This window comes from Zalophus californianus, chromosome 6, assembly GCF_009762305.2.
Source record: "Zalophus californianus isolate mZalCal1 chromosome 6, mZalCal1.pri.v2, whole genome shotgun sequence".
Classification (NCBI taxonomy): Eukaryota; Metazoa; Chordata; class Mammalia; order Carnivora; family Otariidae; genus Zalophus; species Zalophus californianus.
In genome coordinates this window covers 125,047,906-125,068,461 of record NC_045600.1, presented here as the reverse complement: position 1 = coordinate 125,068,461, position 20,556 = coordinate 125,047,906, and the positions used below count along the sequence as shown (strand labels likewise).

Sequence of the window (20,556 nt, the reverse complement as noted above, 5' to 3'; positions counted from 1 at the left end):
GGAGAAGAGACTTGAAGATGAGGATGACACAGGGCACCAGTCACCCTGTCATGCTTACTATCTCATTCTATTGGAATAACACTACCCGCTCTGTCTTGGGGTAGAAGGAATTTTAGGTTGAAGAAATATTGGGATATTGACACTGGGACTACATTCATGTGATCAGATGTTCACCAGGTCCAGCTAAAGGAATGGGAGACTCTTTCAAAATTCTGATTAATGGTTTTTAGAATAGAAGAAATGACTGATGTTTCAAAAATCTACATTTCCTATTCTGCACTTATTCCTTCATAAAATAATTTGATGCTCATGGCAGAATAAAAAATAATTTATTTCCAAATTAACACATGCTCTTCCATTCATTTGGAACTGATCATCCGCCTCAGAAGCAGGGAAGAGTATCTTACTATCAATTCTATTCTTACGGTCTATCTGGTCTGCAAACACCTCTCCATAGATCATCCAGTAGGGCATGTAGAAGATGTTTCGGGCCAGTTTCCAAGAAGGCTCCTCATCTGGGTGCAAAATGGCTTGACGGGCTACTCCAAAACTCATCAGCACAACCAGCATGATGACCACAAAATACAGCATGTCAATCATCTGAGTAGAGAGAAAATGTGTCTCTTATTGTCTTGACTCATGGGCCAGGTTCTCTTGCTATTGCTCTCCCTGATAACTTCATGAGTGTTTAATTAGGACGAAGAGAGCCTCTTTCCCTTCTCTCTATCCCATCCATGGGCTCTTTGTTTTTATATGCCATGCAATGCATACATCTTATTCTAGAACATTGACTCCCTCATTTGCTCTTACTCTTTCTTCTCCTCTATTGTTGCCCATAAACAAATATTCCTCTCATAACTACAACAACAAATGGAGAAAGGGAAGATTTATGGGGTAAACATGGGAATCTGTAAGGGAAACAGAGGAGGAGATATCTAAGAAAGGAACAAGATAATGAATTGAGAGTACAGAGTATTTATTCATTCATTACACAAATGCTGAGTGGTTACAGTGAGCAAATGCTCTGGTTACTGTGGATACTGAACTGGTATAATTCCTAATTTTGGATATCCCTGAAGATGAGAGCCCTTGCCAGGATAAGCTAAACCATATATCCCTTCACTCAAAGCGGCTTGCTCTATAAAGAGTTATTCCTAAACTTAAGAGACTTCCTTTCTTCCGGATGAGTCTTAACACTGAAACTATTTTAAGTGATGTAAGGATGATCTGCTTACTCATTTTTTTTTGTTTCATATTGTATGATTTATTCTGAAAGAAATGTTGCCATGGATTTGTTTTGGCCTTAATAACATGAATTGCCTGTGTCCACTCCAGGCCAGAGTACATGGGCTGAAGACTGTTTGGAATACGGGTGGGGGAGTGACCCTGGGCCCTATTTGTTTCTGGCTTTCATCCCATGTTATGAACCAGGTTATTATATATATATATATACACACACACATACACACACAGTATTAGTATTGTACATATATACAGTATATATATTTCCCTATATAAAGTAGTATATACTGTGTATATACATATACACACAGTATTAACATGTAAGAGAACTATGTATCTTAAAGCAAAAATGTTTCCTGCAAGAAACCAACTGCAAAGGAAAGACCAAATGAAGTCTAACAAAGCCATACCCAAGGCCTGGTCTCAGGTCTTAACCACAGCCTCAGCATCTCTAGGTCCTAATAGGGTGTCGGTACTAACCATCTTTCCAATCATCATGACATAGGGCCCCAGATACTTGTTGACACCAAAGATGTCCAGGACACGGATGTACCAGAAGATGATATCCACACAGTAGATCACTCGGCCATAGCCCATGTATGGCTGCTTCTGTAGGCGAAGGATTGCTCCAATCATGAACATGGAAATGGCCACAAGATCCGTGATGTTCCAGTACTCCTGAAGCCAAACTTTTATTTTCTGGCTGAGTTTGCCTGGTTCTGACATGAGGATCTGAAAACAAATGCCAAAGAACAATAAACAGGGTGTGCTGTGTTGGAAGCCTCTTAGAATCTTGGAAAGATAGGACTGGTGGAACATTCCAGGGCATCTGGTCCCATTTCCTGTCTAAGACCTTTAAACACTAATCTTCTCAGACAGAGAAAGATATCTCGAAAGGGAAATTCCATGGAATCCTCTATATTCCTAGATGCAGTGTTTCACAAATTCTCAGGAAATGCCTTCTAAATTATGTCCTTCTGGGTGAAATTAAAGCAGTTGCCTCTTGATTTCTTTTTTAATTCTCTGGATATGTGCCCATCAGCCCACATTCCAGAGTTAATTCAGGAGGAAAAGTCTAGAGCGGAGATACACCCATGTGGTCCCACAAAAGGGTAATCCACCTGTTGGAGATGGCAGAATTGGGCTAGGAGATGTTTGTTCACCACAATTCCTTTGCAACTTAGATATGAGAAGTCAGGGGAAACTTAAATGGTTTTTCTCCTACTTGAGATATTACCCTTTAAAAATGACCATTGATTTGGGGTGCCTGGGTGGCTCATTCAGTTAAGCATCTGACTCTGGATTTTGGCTCAGGTCATGATCTCAGGGTCATGAGATCTAGCCCCACATCAGGCTCTGTGCTCTGCGGGAAGTCTGCTTGAGACTCTCTCTCCCTCTCCCTCTGCCTCTCCTCCAATGCACACTCTTTCTCAAATAAAAAATCTTTAAAAAAAACCCCACTGATTAAAAATCACTACTTCCTCAGGGTAAAATTAAAAAATTTTAACAAACAGCATGCACAGGTACACAGAGAGTGAACCCCATGGATGCAGCTATGGTGTGCAGTAAGGTGGGGGTTTGCTGTGGTACCCCTTTAGTTATGGAGACTGGGTGGGTCCTGGAGACCCCACAAGTGGGATGGGGTGGTGTCTATTTTTTGGCCAACATGACGGGATTCACTAGTTTAACCACCTATGTACACTGTGTCTATTTTTTGGCCAGCACAGAAGGGATTCACTAGTTAACCACCTATGTACACTGGAGGGTGAGCTGTAACTAGAGGCTGAGCTCCTAGAATAAAGAACAGTATCTTAGCACATGGCTGATGTTCAGTGGGATCATGGTGGCATAGGGATGGCATGGCAGGCCACTTGGGGAATCCCAGTTGTAACATTTGCAGAGTCTGATAAGCCCAACTAGAAAAGAAAGACTAGTAGCAAAGGAGATGGGTTGTAAAATGTTGGATTTGGCACTTTTTTGGTTCCTCAGGCTCTCATTAGACTGCCAGCATCAAACTCACTCTATTGGGAAGAAATTGCCAGTAATATTTTTTTTTTCAGTTCAGTGAAAGGGTTAATAACAATTGCAAAATAATAGTACTGGGTCTACATCAGTTGGAAGAAGCACGTGAAATCCTTCTGTGTGCTTTTTCAGTTCAGATTCATTTTTTCCTGGATATAAGCTTTCCCTCTACAAGCTAATATAGTGAATTAAAACTTGTAGAAAAGTACCTTGCCCTATTTCCTCAGCCACTTTCAGAGTCTCCTGAGACTCCTTCCTTAATAAGAAGGAAGAATCCCCATTGCAGGTGGTAGGGAGCCATGATTCTGAGTCCTAAATTGTAGGTAAAACATCATCTTGTGTCTCTCTCTGTTTTTAGTTTCAGTTCCCAGTAAACAGAGCCAAAATTTGTACCCAGTTGTAGTAATTGGTTTATCTCCTGGCAGCATTTACTATTGCTTTTACAGGTACTGAGACTGTTTTTATTACTAAACATCATTTATTTTGCTTTGTGTTTTGATTTGCAAATTCAAATTTCAGTTGGAAGCAGAAGACATAGAAACCTTAAGCAAGGGAATGGAATAAACTTGGGATTGTGATAGCCCAAAAGAGAAAAAAGTACTATGGCACTCATGATTTGCATGAAGTGTTTTTGCAATAAGAAGCTATATCTGATTAAAGTCAGTGTTCAGTGGGGCTGGGACAGGCCTTTGGAGTAATCACCTCTCGTATTTTCTCTAAGGCCAGGCTCACGATGTAGGAGATGACAATCCACTCCTGTAGACAAGGCCAGCGCTCCATCCGCACCAGGATGACATAGTTGAATAGCAGTAGGTAGCCCAAGTATGATATCTGAAGGGCAGAACAACTATTAGCAGTGTTTGGGGAGATAACACACACTGGAAAAAAAAAAAAAAACTTTTGAAAATCCTATTTTCAGGTTGACAGGTCTTCTAAAACAAATTTGCATTTCCAACTGGACTGACTCATCTAGAGGAAACCTGTTCATATAACCAGTGCAGATAAACTTTGGGGCAGGTTTGGAGGCATTTTATACTTTAGGATGATGTGGACACTGGCATTTCATTTTATAAATGAAGATGTATTTGTGGCTACTGTCACCCTCATGGGGGAATTATGGAGCTGCATAAAATTATGATAAATAATAGGGAAAATTTTAATATTTCACTAACGTGTCCTCTACATTCCTGGAAGCTGGAAAATGATACTTACTCTCCCTGCATTGCAAGTTTTCCTCTTGAATCTTTTCACTCCTGATGGATGTGGGAGGTTAGAAGGCGGGGGTGGGGGGCGGGGGTGAGAGCTGTCTGCCCAGGTGCACAGAGCTGTCCTGAGTCCCCACAATTAGGATCGACATATCTATGGTTTGCTGTGGGCATAGCATGCCTCTTATCTTTGTGGCAAGAAAAGATGCAAAGTTTGGAGATATATGGAAGTGAGGTATGGGGTGGAGGGAGGTGGTCTGAAGTTGATTGTCTAAGGTTGATTCACTGTGGAGCTGATGAATCATCTTCATCTCCAGAACCTCTTGCTGGTCCAGGCCTCTTCAGGAGTTATGGGGGTGGGGTTGAGGAGTGGGGATGGGGTGTTCTAGCAGTTGTGTATTTGTGATTCAGCAGGTTCTTTTTTTAAGATTCACCTTCCACCCCCTCCCAGTTGTATAATCTTTACCAGTAACATAGGTAAAATCCCTTGCATCCATGATTTGTTCCTTGCAGAAGGATTAGAACCAGAGTTCTCAAAATTAGGTTGCATCAGAATCCCCTGGGAAGCTGTAAAACATGCGATGTCCTCCCACAGGCCAGAGGTAGTATTCAGAGGTGTGGGGTGACACTGGGGCTCCTCTGCCTCCTGGCTCGGCCCTGTGCTGAGCTCTCCTGCAGGCCCGAGGCATCAGCGGTGCTCAGCTCGTTCTGACCAGAGCAGGTGGGTAGCAGTGGCTTCTCCATATTACCAATCATGGCCACCAAAAGGTTGGGTGTCCAGGCCCATGGTTGATCTAGGTCCCCATGAAGCCTTCTTCTGCCTACCGCCTACCCCATTGCCTAATGCCCCATTCACAGCCTTGGACCCGTCTCCTCATCTCCCATCTCCTGCTCCTGCCTAGTTACAAATGGAACCCCATGCCAGGACCTGCTTGGTGTAGGCTGTAGCTTGGTGCTTGGACTTCATGAGTAGTCTGGTCCCACCTTTCCCAGACTGCAATGGTTGTGGGAGCCTCTGCATGCTTGCTGGGACCTCCTGCAGCCAGAGCCTATCTGCAGAAGTCATAGCATGCATGTGTAAGGTCAAGGCCACTCTTGTTACAGATGGTGCCTCTCTCTTGGGGATGTGGAGACAGTGGCCACCAAAGGCATCTGGAGGAGAGTGTGCAGCCAAGCAGTGGTCAGTTTGGTGTGCATTTCAGAGTAGAGAGGCCTTGATTTGCTCCCCTGTTCTAGGAGTTTATGATCTGGGTTCAACCACACTCCTTTTGTAAGCCCACTGGTTTTATGGAAAAAAAAAAATGGCATCTGTGAGCTTGCTCTTTAAATCACAAGACATCTTTGTTCACTTAAAAATAAAACTGTATTTCTCTAAGTTTGTATTACTGAAGGCATTTAAAAAAATCCTTCATCTTAAGCAAACAGGACTGTTTTGCTTTATGAAGGGGTGTATTTGGGGCTAGGATGGCCACATTCCTACATGCATGTAAATATAGGACAAGATACCCAGATACAATTTTAGCTGAAGATCTGAATTAGTCCTGGTTTTGTTTTCACAATTCATGTTAATTCTGTGAATTTTAAAACATTTTTAAAAGCCTTTGACATGTTTCTTGGGTCTCACAATTCTGTGTGTTCAAAACATGCTATGTGGCAAATGCTAAGGAGGAAGCCTTACCGTGTAAAACCAGAACTTGACAATGGGAGCGTTATAGAATTCACAGATCTTCATTCCAATGGGGATGCTTCTTTGCTTTTTGTGCTCATTCTCCTCATCATCCTTTTTTGAACCAGCGTCTGCGTTCGCGTCCTGGAAAACAGAATGGCACACGGCAAGCAGGCTGCCAAATGGGAAATGCACAGCATTTAACAGATAGGTGTCTTCAGAAATAAAGAATTAGACAGAGTTCCCCAATTATTGTGGTTTCTAAACTCATGGTAGGAGAAATCTCAACAATTTTGAGAATGAGAGTGAACTGATACTGTTATGATCAAGGGTAGCACTGACCATGTTCTCCTCTTCTTTCTCTTTGCCATCTTCATTCTCCTTGGATGTCTGATATGAGAAGTCGTCATATGTACGAAACTCCAAAAACAAAATGGTAGGGGGAAGAAGAATCCCCATTATAACCTACATAGAATGAGAAAAAAAAATTTTTAAGATTTTTAGATTTTTAAGCTATGGCAATTCTAGAAAAATTTCCTAGTATATGTAAAATTTTAAAATTATGACCTTTGGTGTTACTCAATACATTGAGCAGTCCTAGAACAAGTTTATCACTGCTCTGATGTTCTGTAGCTTATTTGGTTTGATACATTGGTAGAGTCGCAACTGTGAAAAATTTAAGAACTTGCACCAAATTATTTCAGATAGACAGCAAGCAGTATTGTGTGGAATCCGGATCTCAGGAAACAAAGTGAGGGTTGGTGGAGTGGGGGTGGGGTGGGAGGGATGGGTGGCTGGGTGATAGACATTGGGGAGGGTATGTGCTATGGTGAGCGCTGCGAATGTTGTAAGACTGATGAATCACAGACCTGTGCCTCTGAAACAAATAATGCAACATATGTTAAGAAAAAAGAAAAAGAACAAGATAGCAGGAGGGGAAGAACGAAGGGGAGTAAGTCGGAGGGGGAGACGAACCATGAGAGACGATGGACTCTGAAAAACAAACTGAGGGTTCTAGAGGGAAGGGGGTGGGGGGATGGGTTAGCCTGGTGATGGGTATTAAAGAGGGCACGTTCTGCGTGGAGCACTGGGTGTTATACACAAACAATGAATCATGGAACACTACATCAAAAACTAATGATGTAATGTATGGTGATTAACATAACAATTAAAAATTTAAAAAAAGAAAATCAGAGAGCTTCCATTGAGTTTCAGAGCAGGTAAATCTTTAAATTAAAATATAACAATATGAGTGAGAATAAATACATAAAATATAATAATGCCTTTAGTGAAGTAGATAGAAAGTGTTTTATATAAAAATAACTTAGATGTAAATGCGAATGTATGGATCAAGAATTAAAAGACAAATGTAATTTGGGCTGGATCTAGACAAAAGGATGGCCTGGCTCTTGGATGGAAAACTTTGTTGTCATTTTTATCCGTGTCTCCAACATGGATATCTGTTCCCAATGTTCAGTGCTGAATTTCAAAAATTTCCCTCAGTGATCCATTATTAAGAACACCACAAAGGGGTTATTTCTACCATATATTAAAAATTGTATCATACAATAAAAAATCCATAGTTAAGACAGTATGGTATAGGTGCATGAATAGACCAAAAAAAGAAATAGAATAGAAAGTCCAGAAATAGATTCAAATACACATTGAAAATTAGTATGAGGTAAAAGTATCACCTCATATTGGAAAAATAAAGATGGACTATTTAATGAGTGGTATTGAGAAACTGGGTGATCATCCAGAACACAATTAAGTTGGATTCTACCTCTCACCAGCATAAATTAAAGATTAAAAATTCATGAAAGGAAAAAAAGGGTGGTATGGGAAGAACATAAAACAACTAAAATGAATCACGTGAGAATTTTTTAGAAGAGGATGGTTTGTGGAAGGCCTTTCTAATTATGCCCCCAAATCAAGAAGCAATTATACCTTAATTAAAAAAATTAGTAAAATAAAAGAAGCAATCAAAGAAAACCTCAGGTTTTTTTTAAAGCATAAAGTTCTGTACAGCAAAACAAAACAAAACAAAACAAAACAAAAAAACCAACAAAAAAACCCCGCCTTAACCAAAGTAAAAAACAACTCATGGGAAAACATATTTGCAGCTCATGTGACAGGCAAAGGGCTAATCTTTCTAATTAGAAAGGAGTTCCTAGAAATTGAGAAAAAAATTCCAACAATCCAACAGAAAAATAAGCAAAAGCTGTGAGCTGAGACATTGGTACTGAGAGGAAAGTGTTCTCACCCTCACTCATAATGAGGTAAATACACATTAACTACACAAAGATGTTGTTGTTTATCATCAGATTGGGAAAATTCAAAAGTTTCCTCCTCCCCCCTGTTGGGGAGACTGTGGGAAAACAGACAATCTCCTACATTGTTGTGAAAGTGTAAATTGGAATAATCCCCACACAGGGAGGCTGGTCGAACCTATCAAAATTGCAAGCACACATCCCCACGGGGCCACCAATTCCACTTCTGGACGTTTATCTAACAGATATGTGAAACATCATTTGTGTCCAAGAGGATTCGCTGTGGCAGTGGGTGTAATACCACAAGATGGGAGTGACCTCCATGGCCTCAGTGGGGACTGGCTAAATATTGATCTGAAATAATGGAATAGGACCCAGCTGGGAAAGAATGAGAGCTTCCTACATAATGATATGGAAAGGGCTCCCAGATTAGGTGAAAAAGCAAGGTACTAAATAGTGAGTATGCCAGCTCACATGAAAAAGAAGATGCAAAGAGAATGATCACTCCTAGTAGCTTTATATATGGAAGGACACCCAAGGAACATATCAGTGGTTGCTGCTGGCTGGGAACAGGGCAGATGGGGGACAGGTGTGGGAGGGAGACTTGTCATTTACCCTTTTAAATAGTTTTATGTTAATTTTTATGCATATCATATTACCTACTTTAAAAAGTTAGGCTAAAAAGAACAAAGACAAAAAAGAACGATCCAGACAATTATTGCTTTAAAATAAGTATATTTTCATGCTGCAAATGTAGAAATGCTTTGAAGGAAATTGGGTGCTTAAAGATATGTATACCTCTTGGCATACATAATATTTAAGAGAAGCATTAGTTGAAAAAAAGGAAGGTATTGCAACTTAATCAACTTTCTTGGGTCTCTTCTGAATTTTATTTATTCGTATTTTAAAAATCAAAGTAACATGGGCACGTGGTTGAACATCTGAATGGCCTGGATGGACTCAGAGTGAAAAGAGAAGGTCCCCACATCTCTCTGCTTCTCAAATCCTGTTCCCCAGAGGCAAACTCTTGTAAATATTTTTTTTAATCATAAAACACAGGTACAAACACACACACACAAAGGCAGAGATTAATGAATCATCATAAGGTGAGCGTCCTTGCAATCCATGCAAGGTATAAAATTGGCTGGTGTCAGCCATTGCAGAAGCCCCTTCATGTACCCCATCTCCATCATGAGCCCATCTCCAAAAGGGACCTCCATCCTGACTCTAACGGAATAATTTCCTTCCATTCTTTTATAGCTTTGTCTCCTGAGCGTGCATCCCTAGACCTGGGTTGTCCAGTTTTGGGTCTACGAGTCACATGTTGCTATGGAGCATTTGAAATGTGGCTGGTCTAAATTGGAAGTACAAAGTACCCATAAGATTTCAAAGACTTAGTACAGAAACAGAATATTAACTATCTCATTAATGATTTTTTTCCTATTGATATGTTGAAAGGATAAAATTTTGTATATACTGGTTCAAATAAATACTAAAATTAATTTCAACTGTTTCTTTTTTACTTTTTACAATATACTTTTATTTTTTAATTTATTATATTTTTAATTTTAATTCTGGTATGGCTAACATACACTGCTATATTAGTTTCAGGTGTACAATATAGTGATTTAACACTTCTATACATTACTCAGTGCTCATCATGGTAAGTGTACTCTTTAATTACAATGCATTTTTAAAAAGCTTTTTATAACTATTAAAAGTTTTACTTTTTGTAACGAGAAAATTTTAGATGACATATGTGGCTTGCATGTTATTTCTATTGGACAGTGCTGTGGTAGACAGTAGTTTAATCTTGCCCTTTTAAAATTCTGGTATGGGGGGGCAGAGCAAGATGGCGGAGGAGTAGGAGACCTGGATTTCGTCTGGTCTCAGGAATTCAACTGAATAGGGATCAAACTATTCTGAACACCTATGAACTCAGCAGGAGATCGAAGAGGAGAGTAGCAACAACTCTGAACAGAGAAACGACCACTTACTGGAAGGTAAGACGTGCGGAGAAGTGAATCCGAGGCGATATTTGGGAGGATAGATGGTGGGGGAGGGGGCCTCCGTCGGCCACTTCTGGCAAGTGACAGCAGCGGAGCACAAAATCGGACCTTTTAGAAGTCGGCTCCGCTGAGGGACGTCGCTCCAGTGGCTAAGCAGGGGGTGGAACCCTCGCGGCACAGTGTGGTCTCAGGACCCTCGGGGTCACAGAAAGACCTGAGGCGCCTGAGTGCGGCAGAGCTCCCAGGTATCGGAGCGGGGAAGCCGGCTGCAGAGACGGAGCAGAGTCGCGGGCTCTCAGCTCGGGGTTGCCATAAACTGTGATCTGCGGCCCAGTCGGGCCACGGCTCCCCCAGCAGGGACCCAACAAGCAGCAGATCCGGGGAGACTCCCCTTCCTTCCCGGGGAGGAGCGGTGCGGGAACGCACTGCAGGGATCTGCTGGGTTTGGAGACTCCGTGCAGGGTCGGGTGCCAGAGATAGCAACGCTCGGTCACAGGCCAGGTGAGCACGGAGTGCGGCCGGAGACCGGGGACACGGAAGTGACTGCTTTTCTCTGGGGGCGCACTGAGGAGTGGGGCCCCGAGTTCTCAGCTCCTCCGGGTGGAGATTGGGAGGCCACCATTACTGCCCTGGTCCTCCAAAGCTGTACCGAGAGCTTGCAGGGAACAAAAGCTCCTGAGAGCAAACCGGAGGAGCTTCCTTAGCCCAGACTGACAAGGGCGGGGCAATTCTGCCTCCGGCAAAGACATTTGGAAACCACAGCAACAGGCCCCTCCCCCAGAAGATCAGCACAAACAGCCAGCAAGCCAACACCAAGTTGATTGATCAAGGAGAATAGGAGAACTCCAGCGCTAGGGGAATACTGCACATAGATTCATGGCTTTTTTTTTTTTTTTTTTTACCATGATTCATTATTTCATCAAAGTTAATTTTTGTTGACTTTTTTTTTATTTTTATTTTTCCCTTTTTCAACCAACATCTTATAAATCCCTTTTTTTAAAAAAAAAAACATTTTTTATTTTTCATTTTTAGAGTCATATTTTATCCCTTCATAGTAGTTACCCTTATTTTTGGAATATATATATAAGTTGTTCTCTCTTGAAAATTTTGAGGTACAGTTTCTTCTAACAGATCAAAATATACCCTAAATCACTAGTGTATGGCTTTGTTCTAGTCTCCAGCCTGATCACATTCTCTCCCTTTTCCCTTTTTTTTTTTCTTAAATCTTCTTTCTTTTTTCAAACAACTTATCTTACCAAGTCCTTTTATAAGATCTTTTATAATTTTCATCTTTACAGTCATCTTCCATCCCTTCATTGTATCAACCCTTATTTTGTACATATATGTCTTTCTTCCTTTAAAATTTTAGGAGGCACTTTTTTCTAACAGACCAAAATACGCCCAAAATCTAGTGTGTGGCACTGATCTATGCACTAGCCTGATCATATTTGATCATATTCTGTCTTTTTTGTATTGTTTTGTTTTTGTTTTTATCTTTTTTTTTTTCTTTTTCTCTTTCTTTTTTCTTTCTTTCCCTTTCTTTTCCCCTGGTTTCAGGTCTTTTCTGATTTGTATACAGTATATTTGCTGGGGACGTTGTAAACCTGTTAGCATTTTGTTCTCTCATTCATCTATTCTCCTCTGGACAAAATGACAAGACAAAAGAAATCACCTCAGCAAAAAGAACAAGAGGTAGTACCGTCAGCCAGGGACCTACTCAATACCGACATTAGTACGATGTCGGACCTAGAGTTCAGAATCATGACTTTAAAGATACTAGCTGGGCTTGAAAAAAGTGTGGAAGTTATTAGAGAAACCCTTTCTGGAGAAATAAAAGAACTAAAATCTAACCAAATCGAAATCAAAAAGGCTATTGATGAGGTGCAATCAAAAATGGGGGCACTAACTGCTAGGATAAATGAGGCAGAAGAGAGAATCAGCGATATAGAAGACCAAATGATGGAAAATAAAGAGGCTGAGAAAAAGAGAGAGAAACAACTACAGGATCACGAGGGCAGAATTCGAGAGATAAGTGATATGATAAGACGAAACAACATTAGAATAATTGGGATCCCAGAAGAAGAAGAGAGAGAGAGAGGGGCAGAAGGTATATTGGAGCAAATTATAGCAGAGAACTTCCCTAATGTGAGGAAGGAAACAGGCATTAAAATCCAGGAGGCACAGAGAACCCCTCTCAAAATCAATAATAATAGGTCAACACCCCGACATCTAATAGTAAAACTTACAAGTCTCAGAGACAAAGAGAAAATCCTGAAAGCAGCTCGGGAGAAGAGATATGTAACCTACAAAGGTAGAAACATTAGATTGGCAACAGATCTATCCACAGAGACCTGGCAGGCCAGAAAGGACTGGCAAGATATCTTCAGAGCACTAAACGAGAAAAATATGCAGCCAAGAATACTATATCCAGCTAGGCTATCATTGAAAATAGAAGGAGAGATAAAAAGCTTCCAGAACAAACAAAAACTAAAGGAATTTGCAAACACAAAACCAGCCCTCCAAGAAATATTGAGAGGGGTCCTCTAAGCAAAGAGAGAACCTAAAAGCAGCAAAGAGCAGAAACGAATACAGACAACAGACAGTTAACAGTCACCTTACAGGTAATACAATGGCACTAAATTCATACCTTTCAATAGTTACCCTGAATGTAAATGGGCTAAATGCCCCAATCAAAAGACGCAGGCTATCAGATTGGATTAAAAAACAAGACCCATCAATATGCTGTCTGCAAGAGACTCATTTTAGACCCAAAGACACCCCCACATTGAAAGTGAGGGGGTGGAAAACCATTTACCATGCTAATGGACACCAAAAGAAAGCTGGGGTGGCAATCCTTATATCAGACAAACTAGATTTTAAAACAAAGACTGTAATAAGAGATGAGGAAGGACACTATATCCTACTTAAAGGGTCTATCCAACAAGAAGATCTAACAATTGTAAATATCTATGCCCCGAACATGGGAGCAGCCAATTATATAAGGCAATTAATAACAAAAGCAAAGAAACACATTGACAACAATACAATAATAGTGGGGGACTTTAACACCCCCCTGACTGAAATGGACAGATCATCTAAGCAAAAGATCAACAAGGAAATAAAGACTTTAAATGACACACTGGACCAAATGGACTTCACAGACATATTCAGAACATTCCATCCCAAAGCAAAGGAATACACATTCTTCTCTAGTGCCCATGGAACATTCTCCAGAATTGATCACATCCTAGGTCACAAATCAGGTCTCAATCGGTACCAAAAGATTGGGATCATTCCCTGCATATTTTCAGACCACAATGCTTTGAAACTAGAACTCAACCACAAGAGGAAAGTCGGAAAGAACTCAAATACATGGAGGCTAAAGAGCATCCTACTAAAGAATGAATGGGTCAACCAAGAAATTAAAGAAGAATTAAAAAAATTCATGGAAACCAATGAAAATGAAAACACAACTGTTCAAAATCTTTGGGATACAGCAAAGGCAGTCCTGAGAGGAAAGTATATAGCAATACAAGCCTTTCTCAAGAAACTAGAAAGGTCTCAAATACACAACCTAACCCTACACCTAAAGGAGCTGGAGAAAGAACAGCAAATAGCGCCTAAACCCAGCAGGAGAAGAGAAATCATAAAGATCAGAGCAGAAATCAATGAACTAGAAACCAAAAGAACAGTAGAACAGATCAACGAAACTAGGAGCTGGTTCTTTGAAAGAATTAACAAGATTGATAAACCCCTGGCCAGACTTATCAAAAAGAAAAGAGAAATGACCCAAATCAACAAAATCATGAATGAAAGAGGAGAGATCACAACCAACACCAAAGAAATACAAACAATTATAAGAACATATTATGAGCAACTCTATGCCAGCAAATTAGATAACCTGGAAGAAATGGGTGCATTCCTAGAGATGTATCAACTACCAAAATTGAACCAGGAAGAAATAGAAAACCTGAACAGACCTATAACCACTAAAGAAATTGAAACAGTCATCAAAAATCTCCCAACAAACAAAAGCCCAGGGCCAGATGGCTTCCCAGGGGAATTCTATCAGACATTTCAAGAAGAATTAATACCTATTCTCCTGAAACTGTTCCAAAAAATAGAAATGGAAGGGTAACTTCCAAACTCATTTTATGAGGCCAGCATTACCTTGATCCCAAAACCAGACAAAGACCCCATCAAAAAGGAGAACTACAGACCAAGACCCTTGATGAACATGGATGCAAAAATTCTCACCAAAATACTAGCCAATAGGATCCAACAGTACATTAAAAGGATTATTCACCATGACCAAGTGGGATTTATTCCTGGGCTGCAAGGCTGGTTCAACATCCGCAAATCAATCAACGTGATACAATACATTAACAAAAGAAAGAGCAAGAATCATATGATCCTCTCAATAGATGCAGAAAAAGCATTTGACAAAGTACAACATCCTTTCTTGATCAAAACTCTTCAGAGTATAGGTATAGAGGGTACATACCTCAATATCATAAAAGCCATCTATGAAAAACCTACAGCGAATATCATTCTCAATGGGGAAAGGCTGAGAGCTTTTCCCCTAAGGTCAGGAACGCGGCAGGGATGTCCACTCTCACCACTGCTATTCAACATAGTATTAGAAGTCCTAGCCACAGCAATCAGACAACAAAAAGAAATCAAAGGCATCCAAATCGGCAAAGAGGAAGTCAAACTCTCACTCTTTGCAGATGATATGATACTGTATGTGGAAAACCCAAAAGACTCCACCCCAAAACTGCTAGAAGTCATACAGGAATTCAGTAAAGTAGCAGGATATAAAATCAATGCACAGAAATCAGTGGCATTCCTATACACCAACAACAAGACAGAAGAGAGACAAATCAAGGAGTCGATCCCATTTACAATTGCACCCAAAACCATTAGATACCTAGGAATAAATCTAACCAAAGAGGCAAAGGATCTGTACTCAGAAAACTATAAAATACTCATGAAAGAAATTGAAGAAGACACAAAGAAATGGAAAAACGTTCCATGCTCATGGATTGGGAGAATCAACATTGTGAAGATGTCAATGCTACCTAGAGCAATCTACACATTCAATGCAATCCCCATCAAAATACCATCCACTTTTTTCAAAGAAATGGAACAAATAATCCTAAAATTTGTATGGAACCAGAAGAGACCCCGAATAGCCAGAGGAATACTGAAAAAGAAAAGCAAAGCTGGCGGCATCACAATTCCGGACTTTCAGCTCTATTACAAAGCTGTCATCATCAAGACAGTATGGTACTGGCACAAAAACAGACCCATAGATCAATGGAACAGAATCGAGAGCCCAGAAATGGACCCTCAACTCTATGGTCAACTTATCTTTGACAAAGCAGGAAAGAATGTCCAATGGCAAAAAGACAGTCTCTTCAACAAATGGTGTTGGGAAAATTGGACAGCCACATGCAGAAGAATGAAACTGGACCATTTCCTTACACCACACACAAAAATAGACTCCAAATGGTTGAAAGACCTAAACGTGAGACAGGAGTCCATCCAAATCCTAAAGGAGAACACAGGTAGCAACCTCTTCGACCTCAGCCACAGCAACTTCTTCCTAGAAACATCGCCAAAGGCAAGGGAAGCAAGGGCAAAAATGAACTATTGGGATTTCATCAAGATAAAAAGCTTTTGCACAGCAAAAGAAACAGTCCACAAAACCAAAAGACAACCCACAGAATGGGAGAAGATATTTGCAAATGACATATCAGATAAAGGGCTCGTATCCAAAATCTATAAAGAACTTATCAAACTCAACACCCAAAGAACAAGTAATCCAATCAAGAAATGGGCAGAAGACATGAATAGACATTTTTCCAAAGAAGACATCCAAATGGCCAACAAACACATGAAAAAGTGCTCAACATCGCTCAGCATCAGGGAAATCCAAATCAAAACCTCAATGAGATACCACCTCACACCCGTGAGAATGGCTAAAATTAACAAATCAGGAAACGACAGATGTGGCGGGGATGTGGAGAAAGGGGAACCCTCCTACACTGTTGGTGGGAATGCAAGCTGGTGCAGCCACTCTGGAAAACAGTATGGATGTTCCTCAAACAGTTGAAAATAGAGCTACTGTACGATCCAGCAACTGCACTACTGGGTATTTACCCCAAAGATACAAATGTAGGGATCTGAAGGGGTACGTGCACCCCAATGTTTATAGCAGCAATGTCCACAATAGCCAAACTGTGGAACGAGCCAAGATGTCCACTGACAGATGAATGGATAAAGAAGAAGTGGTATATATACACAATGGAATATCATGCAGCCATCAAAAGGAATGAGATCTTGCCATTTGCAACGACGTGGATGGAACTGGAGGGTGTTATGCTGAGTGAAATAAGTCAATCAGAGAAAGACATGTATCATATGACCTCACTGATATGAGGAATTCTTAATCTCAGGAAACAAAGTGAGGGTTGCTGGAGTGGTGGGGGGTGGGAGGGATGGGGTGGCTGGGTGATAGACATTGGGGAGGGTATGTGCTATGGTGAGCGCTGTGAATTGTGCAAGACTTGAATCACAGATCTGTACTTCTGAAACAAATAATGCAACATATGTTAAGAAAAAGGAAAAGAAGAAGATAGCAGGAGAGGAAGAACGAAGGGGAGTAAGTCGGAGGGGGAGACGAACCATGAGAGACGATGGACTCTGAAAAACAAACTGAGGGTTCTAGAGGGGAGGAGGGTAGGGGGATGGGTTAGCCTGGTTGTGGGTATTAAAGAGGGCACATTCTGCATGGAGCACTGGGTGTTACGCACAAACAATGAATCATGGAACACTATATCAAAAGTAATGATGTAATATATAGTGATTAACATAACAATAAAATTTAAAAAAATAAAATTCTGGTGTGTTTTTAAATTTTTTTTTAAGATTTTATTTATTTATTTGACAGAGAGAGACACAGCGCAAGAGGGAGCACAAGCAGAGGTAGTGGGAGAGGGAGAAGCAGACTTCCTGCTGAGCAGGGAGCCCGATGCGGGGCTCGATCCCAGGACCCTGGGATCATGACCTAAACTGAAGGCAGACGCTTAATGACTGAGCCACCCAGGCGCTGCTTAAATTGTTTTTTTTTTTAATATGCATGTCTTCTGGCTGTTTATCTGTTGAAGAGCTAGAGGATTTGGACGTGTAGAGTGATCACAGAGTGGATTTAGGGGATTACATGACTCCTGTGCTATTCGAGGTGTTCCTTTGTCCACTTGGCAGCTGGATCCAGAGGCCTGACCACACCCAGGTTCAAGACCGTTGCTGAGAATGTAGATAGTGTGTTCTTTCATCAGGAAGCTCTTGGTGATGTTAGCAGCAGTTAGATTCATTAACTTGCTTGGTGTTGAGAATTGGTGATATTCTAACTCTATCTAATTTATTTTTTTTAAAGATTTTATTCATTTATTTGAAAGAGAGAGTGTGAGCGCAATGGAGGGGGAGGGGCAGAGGGAGAGGGAGAAGCAGACTCCCCACTGAGCAGGGAGCCTGAGGCGGAGCTCCATCTAGGACCCAAGATCATGACCTGAACCAACTGAGAAACCCAGGCACCCCTTACTTTTCATTTCTTAGTTGGAATAAATTTATGAAGACGTTCACATTTCCCTTCATCTACTCAGTGGTTACCCATGGTTGAGTTCATGTAGGAAATGCATGTTAAATGCTTCATTCTTATTTAACTATCTTCCAGATAGTGAATTGGTTTCTTATCATCCACTGAAGGAATTAAAATATCGTTATAAACTCATGGATTTAAACATGTATGATATGTTTCCACCTATTGCTATTAGTAATATTATTGAAAGTCAAATTGTCCCATCTTTGGCCAGTGGAAATCTCTTCAAGCGGGCTCCTGGGTCTCCCTGTTCTTACCCTATTGGTCTTTGATAGCTTCTTTGCCATCTGATGTGTGAAGATGTTCCAGGCTTATCTTGTACATTTCTTGCTCCAGATCTGGAATGAACCATTTCTCTAAGAAATTCTGGCTCCAGTTAGTGGGAAATGGTGAGGGCATTGGAGATGTTTGTGGCTTTTGGGTAGGTCATTGTTTCTAGACTTTTCGTTGGTCAGAAATAGAGTTGAGTTCATATTGATGCTTCCAGTTAAGTGCTATAGGCCTTCTGCTTACTCCTTTCTAGATTCTAGCTGTGTTTCCTTTTGTTCCACACTAAGTCCTATTTCTCAAGGACTGACATTATGTTAGAATTAAAATGTCCCTTGTTACGCAGTTGCTTTTACTTTATAGTTTCAGAATAACAATGTTAATACTACTATAATCAATCATGATTACTGAAAAGTTACTTTTTTTTCTTTTGCATAGGTGCTCTGATTATCTCTCCCTTTGAAAATGGTTATATTATATCTACATTATCAGAACACATAGCCATTACTACATACATCTCTCCCTCTTAGCCTTCCCCTAGTCTCAGCACTGTAAATAAATACCTATTTGAGGCTTACCATTAGTCCTTATACTGATGTCTCTCTGGGTATTTTGGCTCTTGAAAGCTCATTCTCTAATAGAATCTTCAGAAAGGGCTCCTAGACACAATATTTCCTGGAGTTCTTGCCTGTTGGTAAAAGTTTGTGTGTACTCTTTATATATAATAGTCACTTTTTTGGATATAAAATCCTGGCCTGTCATTTTTCTTCTGGGAGTATCTTTATATAATACACTCCATTTTTTTCTCCCTGACACAAGTGGTTGCTGTTGAAAGTCTGACAATAATCTAATTTTCTTTTCCTTGTAAGTCACTTTTGTTGTTGTTGTGTTTTGCCTGGATACCCAGAGAGTTTTTTCTTTTTCATTAAAATCCAGTAATTTAATTTTTTTATTAACATATAATGTACTATTTGTTTCAGGGGTACAGGTCTGTGATTCATCAGTCTTACACAATTCACAGCCCTCACCATAGCACATACCCAGTAATCGCTCACAGTAATTTTAAATTACTGTGAGCCCATACCCAGTAATTTTAAAATGTGTGTTGATGTTGGTTGTTCTGGGTTGATATACTCAGGTTTGGAATGTGTTTTTTCAATATATAATTTCAAATCATTTGTCTTCAAGAGAAATCTTTGAATTATATTTTGAGATAATCACTTTGAACTATTTCTGGTTTTAGTCCTTACCGATAATTTCACATTTTGAGCAACCCGGGTGATATTTTATACTGCTGTTTCTTTGTTAATGGATTACCTACTTTGTTAATGGATTACCTCTGCTCCATTTTTTTTAAAGATTTATTTATTTATTTGAGAGAGTGAGAATGAGAGAGAGCATGCATGAGAGGGGGGAGGGGCAGAGGGAGAAGCAGACTCCCCGCCGAGCAGGGAGCCCGATGCTGGACTCGATCCCGGGACTCCAGGACCATGACCTGAGCCGAAGGCAGTCGCTCAACCAACCGAGCCACCCAGGCACCCTCCTCTGCTCCATTTTTAATAGGCACAAGAATATTTTCAGTTCCTACAAAGTTGCCTTTGTAACTTTACATCATAAACTGAAATCTTTATCTCTGGTCTCAACAACTTTTGAGAGTCTCAATTGCCCTCTTTATAATATGGGACATTATCCTTCTTACTACCCTTCCTTCTGCCTTCTACCACCCAGTTTTCCCCAGCTGTGCCTTTGCTTTTGTCTTTTCATACTTGGTGGCATTTGTATCCTGTTAAGGAATCATATTTGAGTCTTCAGGGCTTTGCCTATGGGACTATTCTAAAAGCTGAAAACCAAGAGAAAGCATTTCCATTTTTATTACTATATAAATATTGTTTATTGCACAGCCATATGGCAATTTTAATGTAGAAATCTGGCTCCACTAAAAGATCATGTTCTTGGCATCAGAGGTCAAATGGTCTTTTTTACATTCTACCAGCTGCTTGGAATCATTCTGAATTTTAATTTGTATCATAACCGAACCTTAACTTTTGTGTGTATTTTTTTTCTTCCTGAAATTTGATTCCCCTTCTATGTTTTCATGAAGGATTTTCTTGTTAAGAAACTGTTCTTGTTTCCTTAACCTATATCTCTGATACTCATAGTTCCTCAGTAACTCCATCTATTTATTGGACTCATTTCTGTTCTTCAGCACTTT

General features: G+C 40.3%; 1 protein-coding gene across 1 annotated transcript in view; it reads right to left on the bottom strand.

The window, feature by feature from the left end:
- Positions 1-20,556, bottom strand: part of TRPM1 (transient receptor potential cation channel subfamily M member 1) — a 111,884-nt gene that overhangs the window by 25,388 nt on the left and 65,940 nt on the right. The window contains exons 21-25 of the mRNA XM_027570304.2: positions 6,478-6,600; positions 6,148-6,279; positions 3,967-4,095; positions 1,723-1,974; positions 426-600 (exon numbers count right to left, since the gene is read on the bottom strand). Coding sequence (XP_027426105.1) covers positions 426-600; positions 1,723-1,974; positions 3,967-4,095; positions 6,148-6,279; positions 6,478-6,600 — 811 coding nt within the window. The remainder of the gene's footprint in view (positions 1-425; positions 601-1,722; positions 1,975-3,966; positions 4,096-6,147; positions 6,280-6,477; positions 6,601-20,556) is intronic.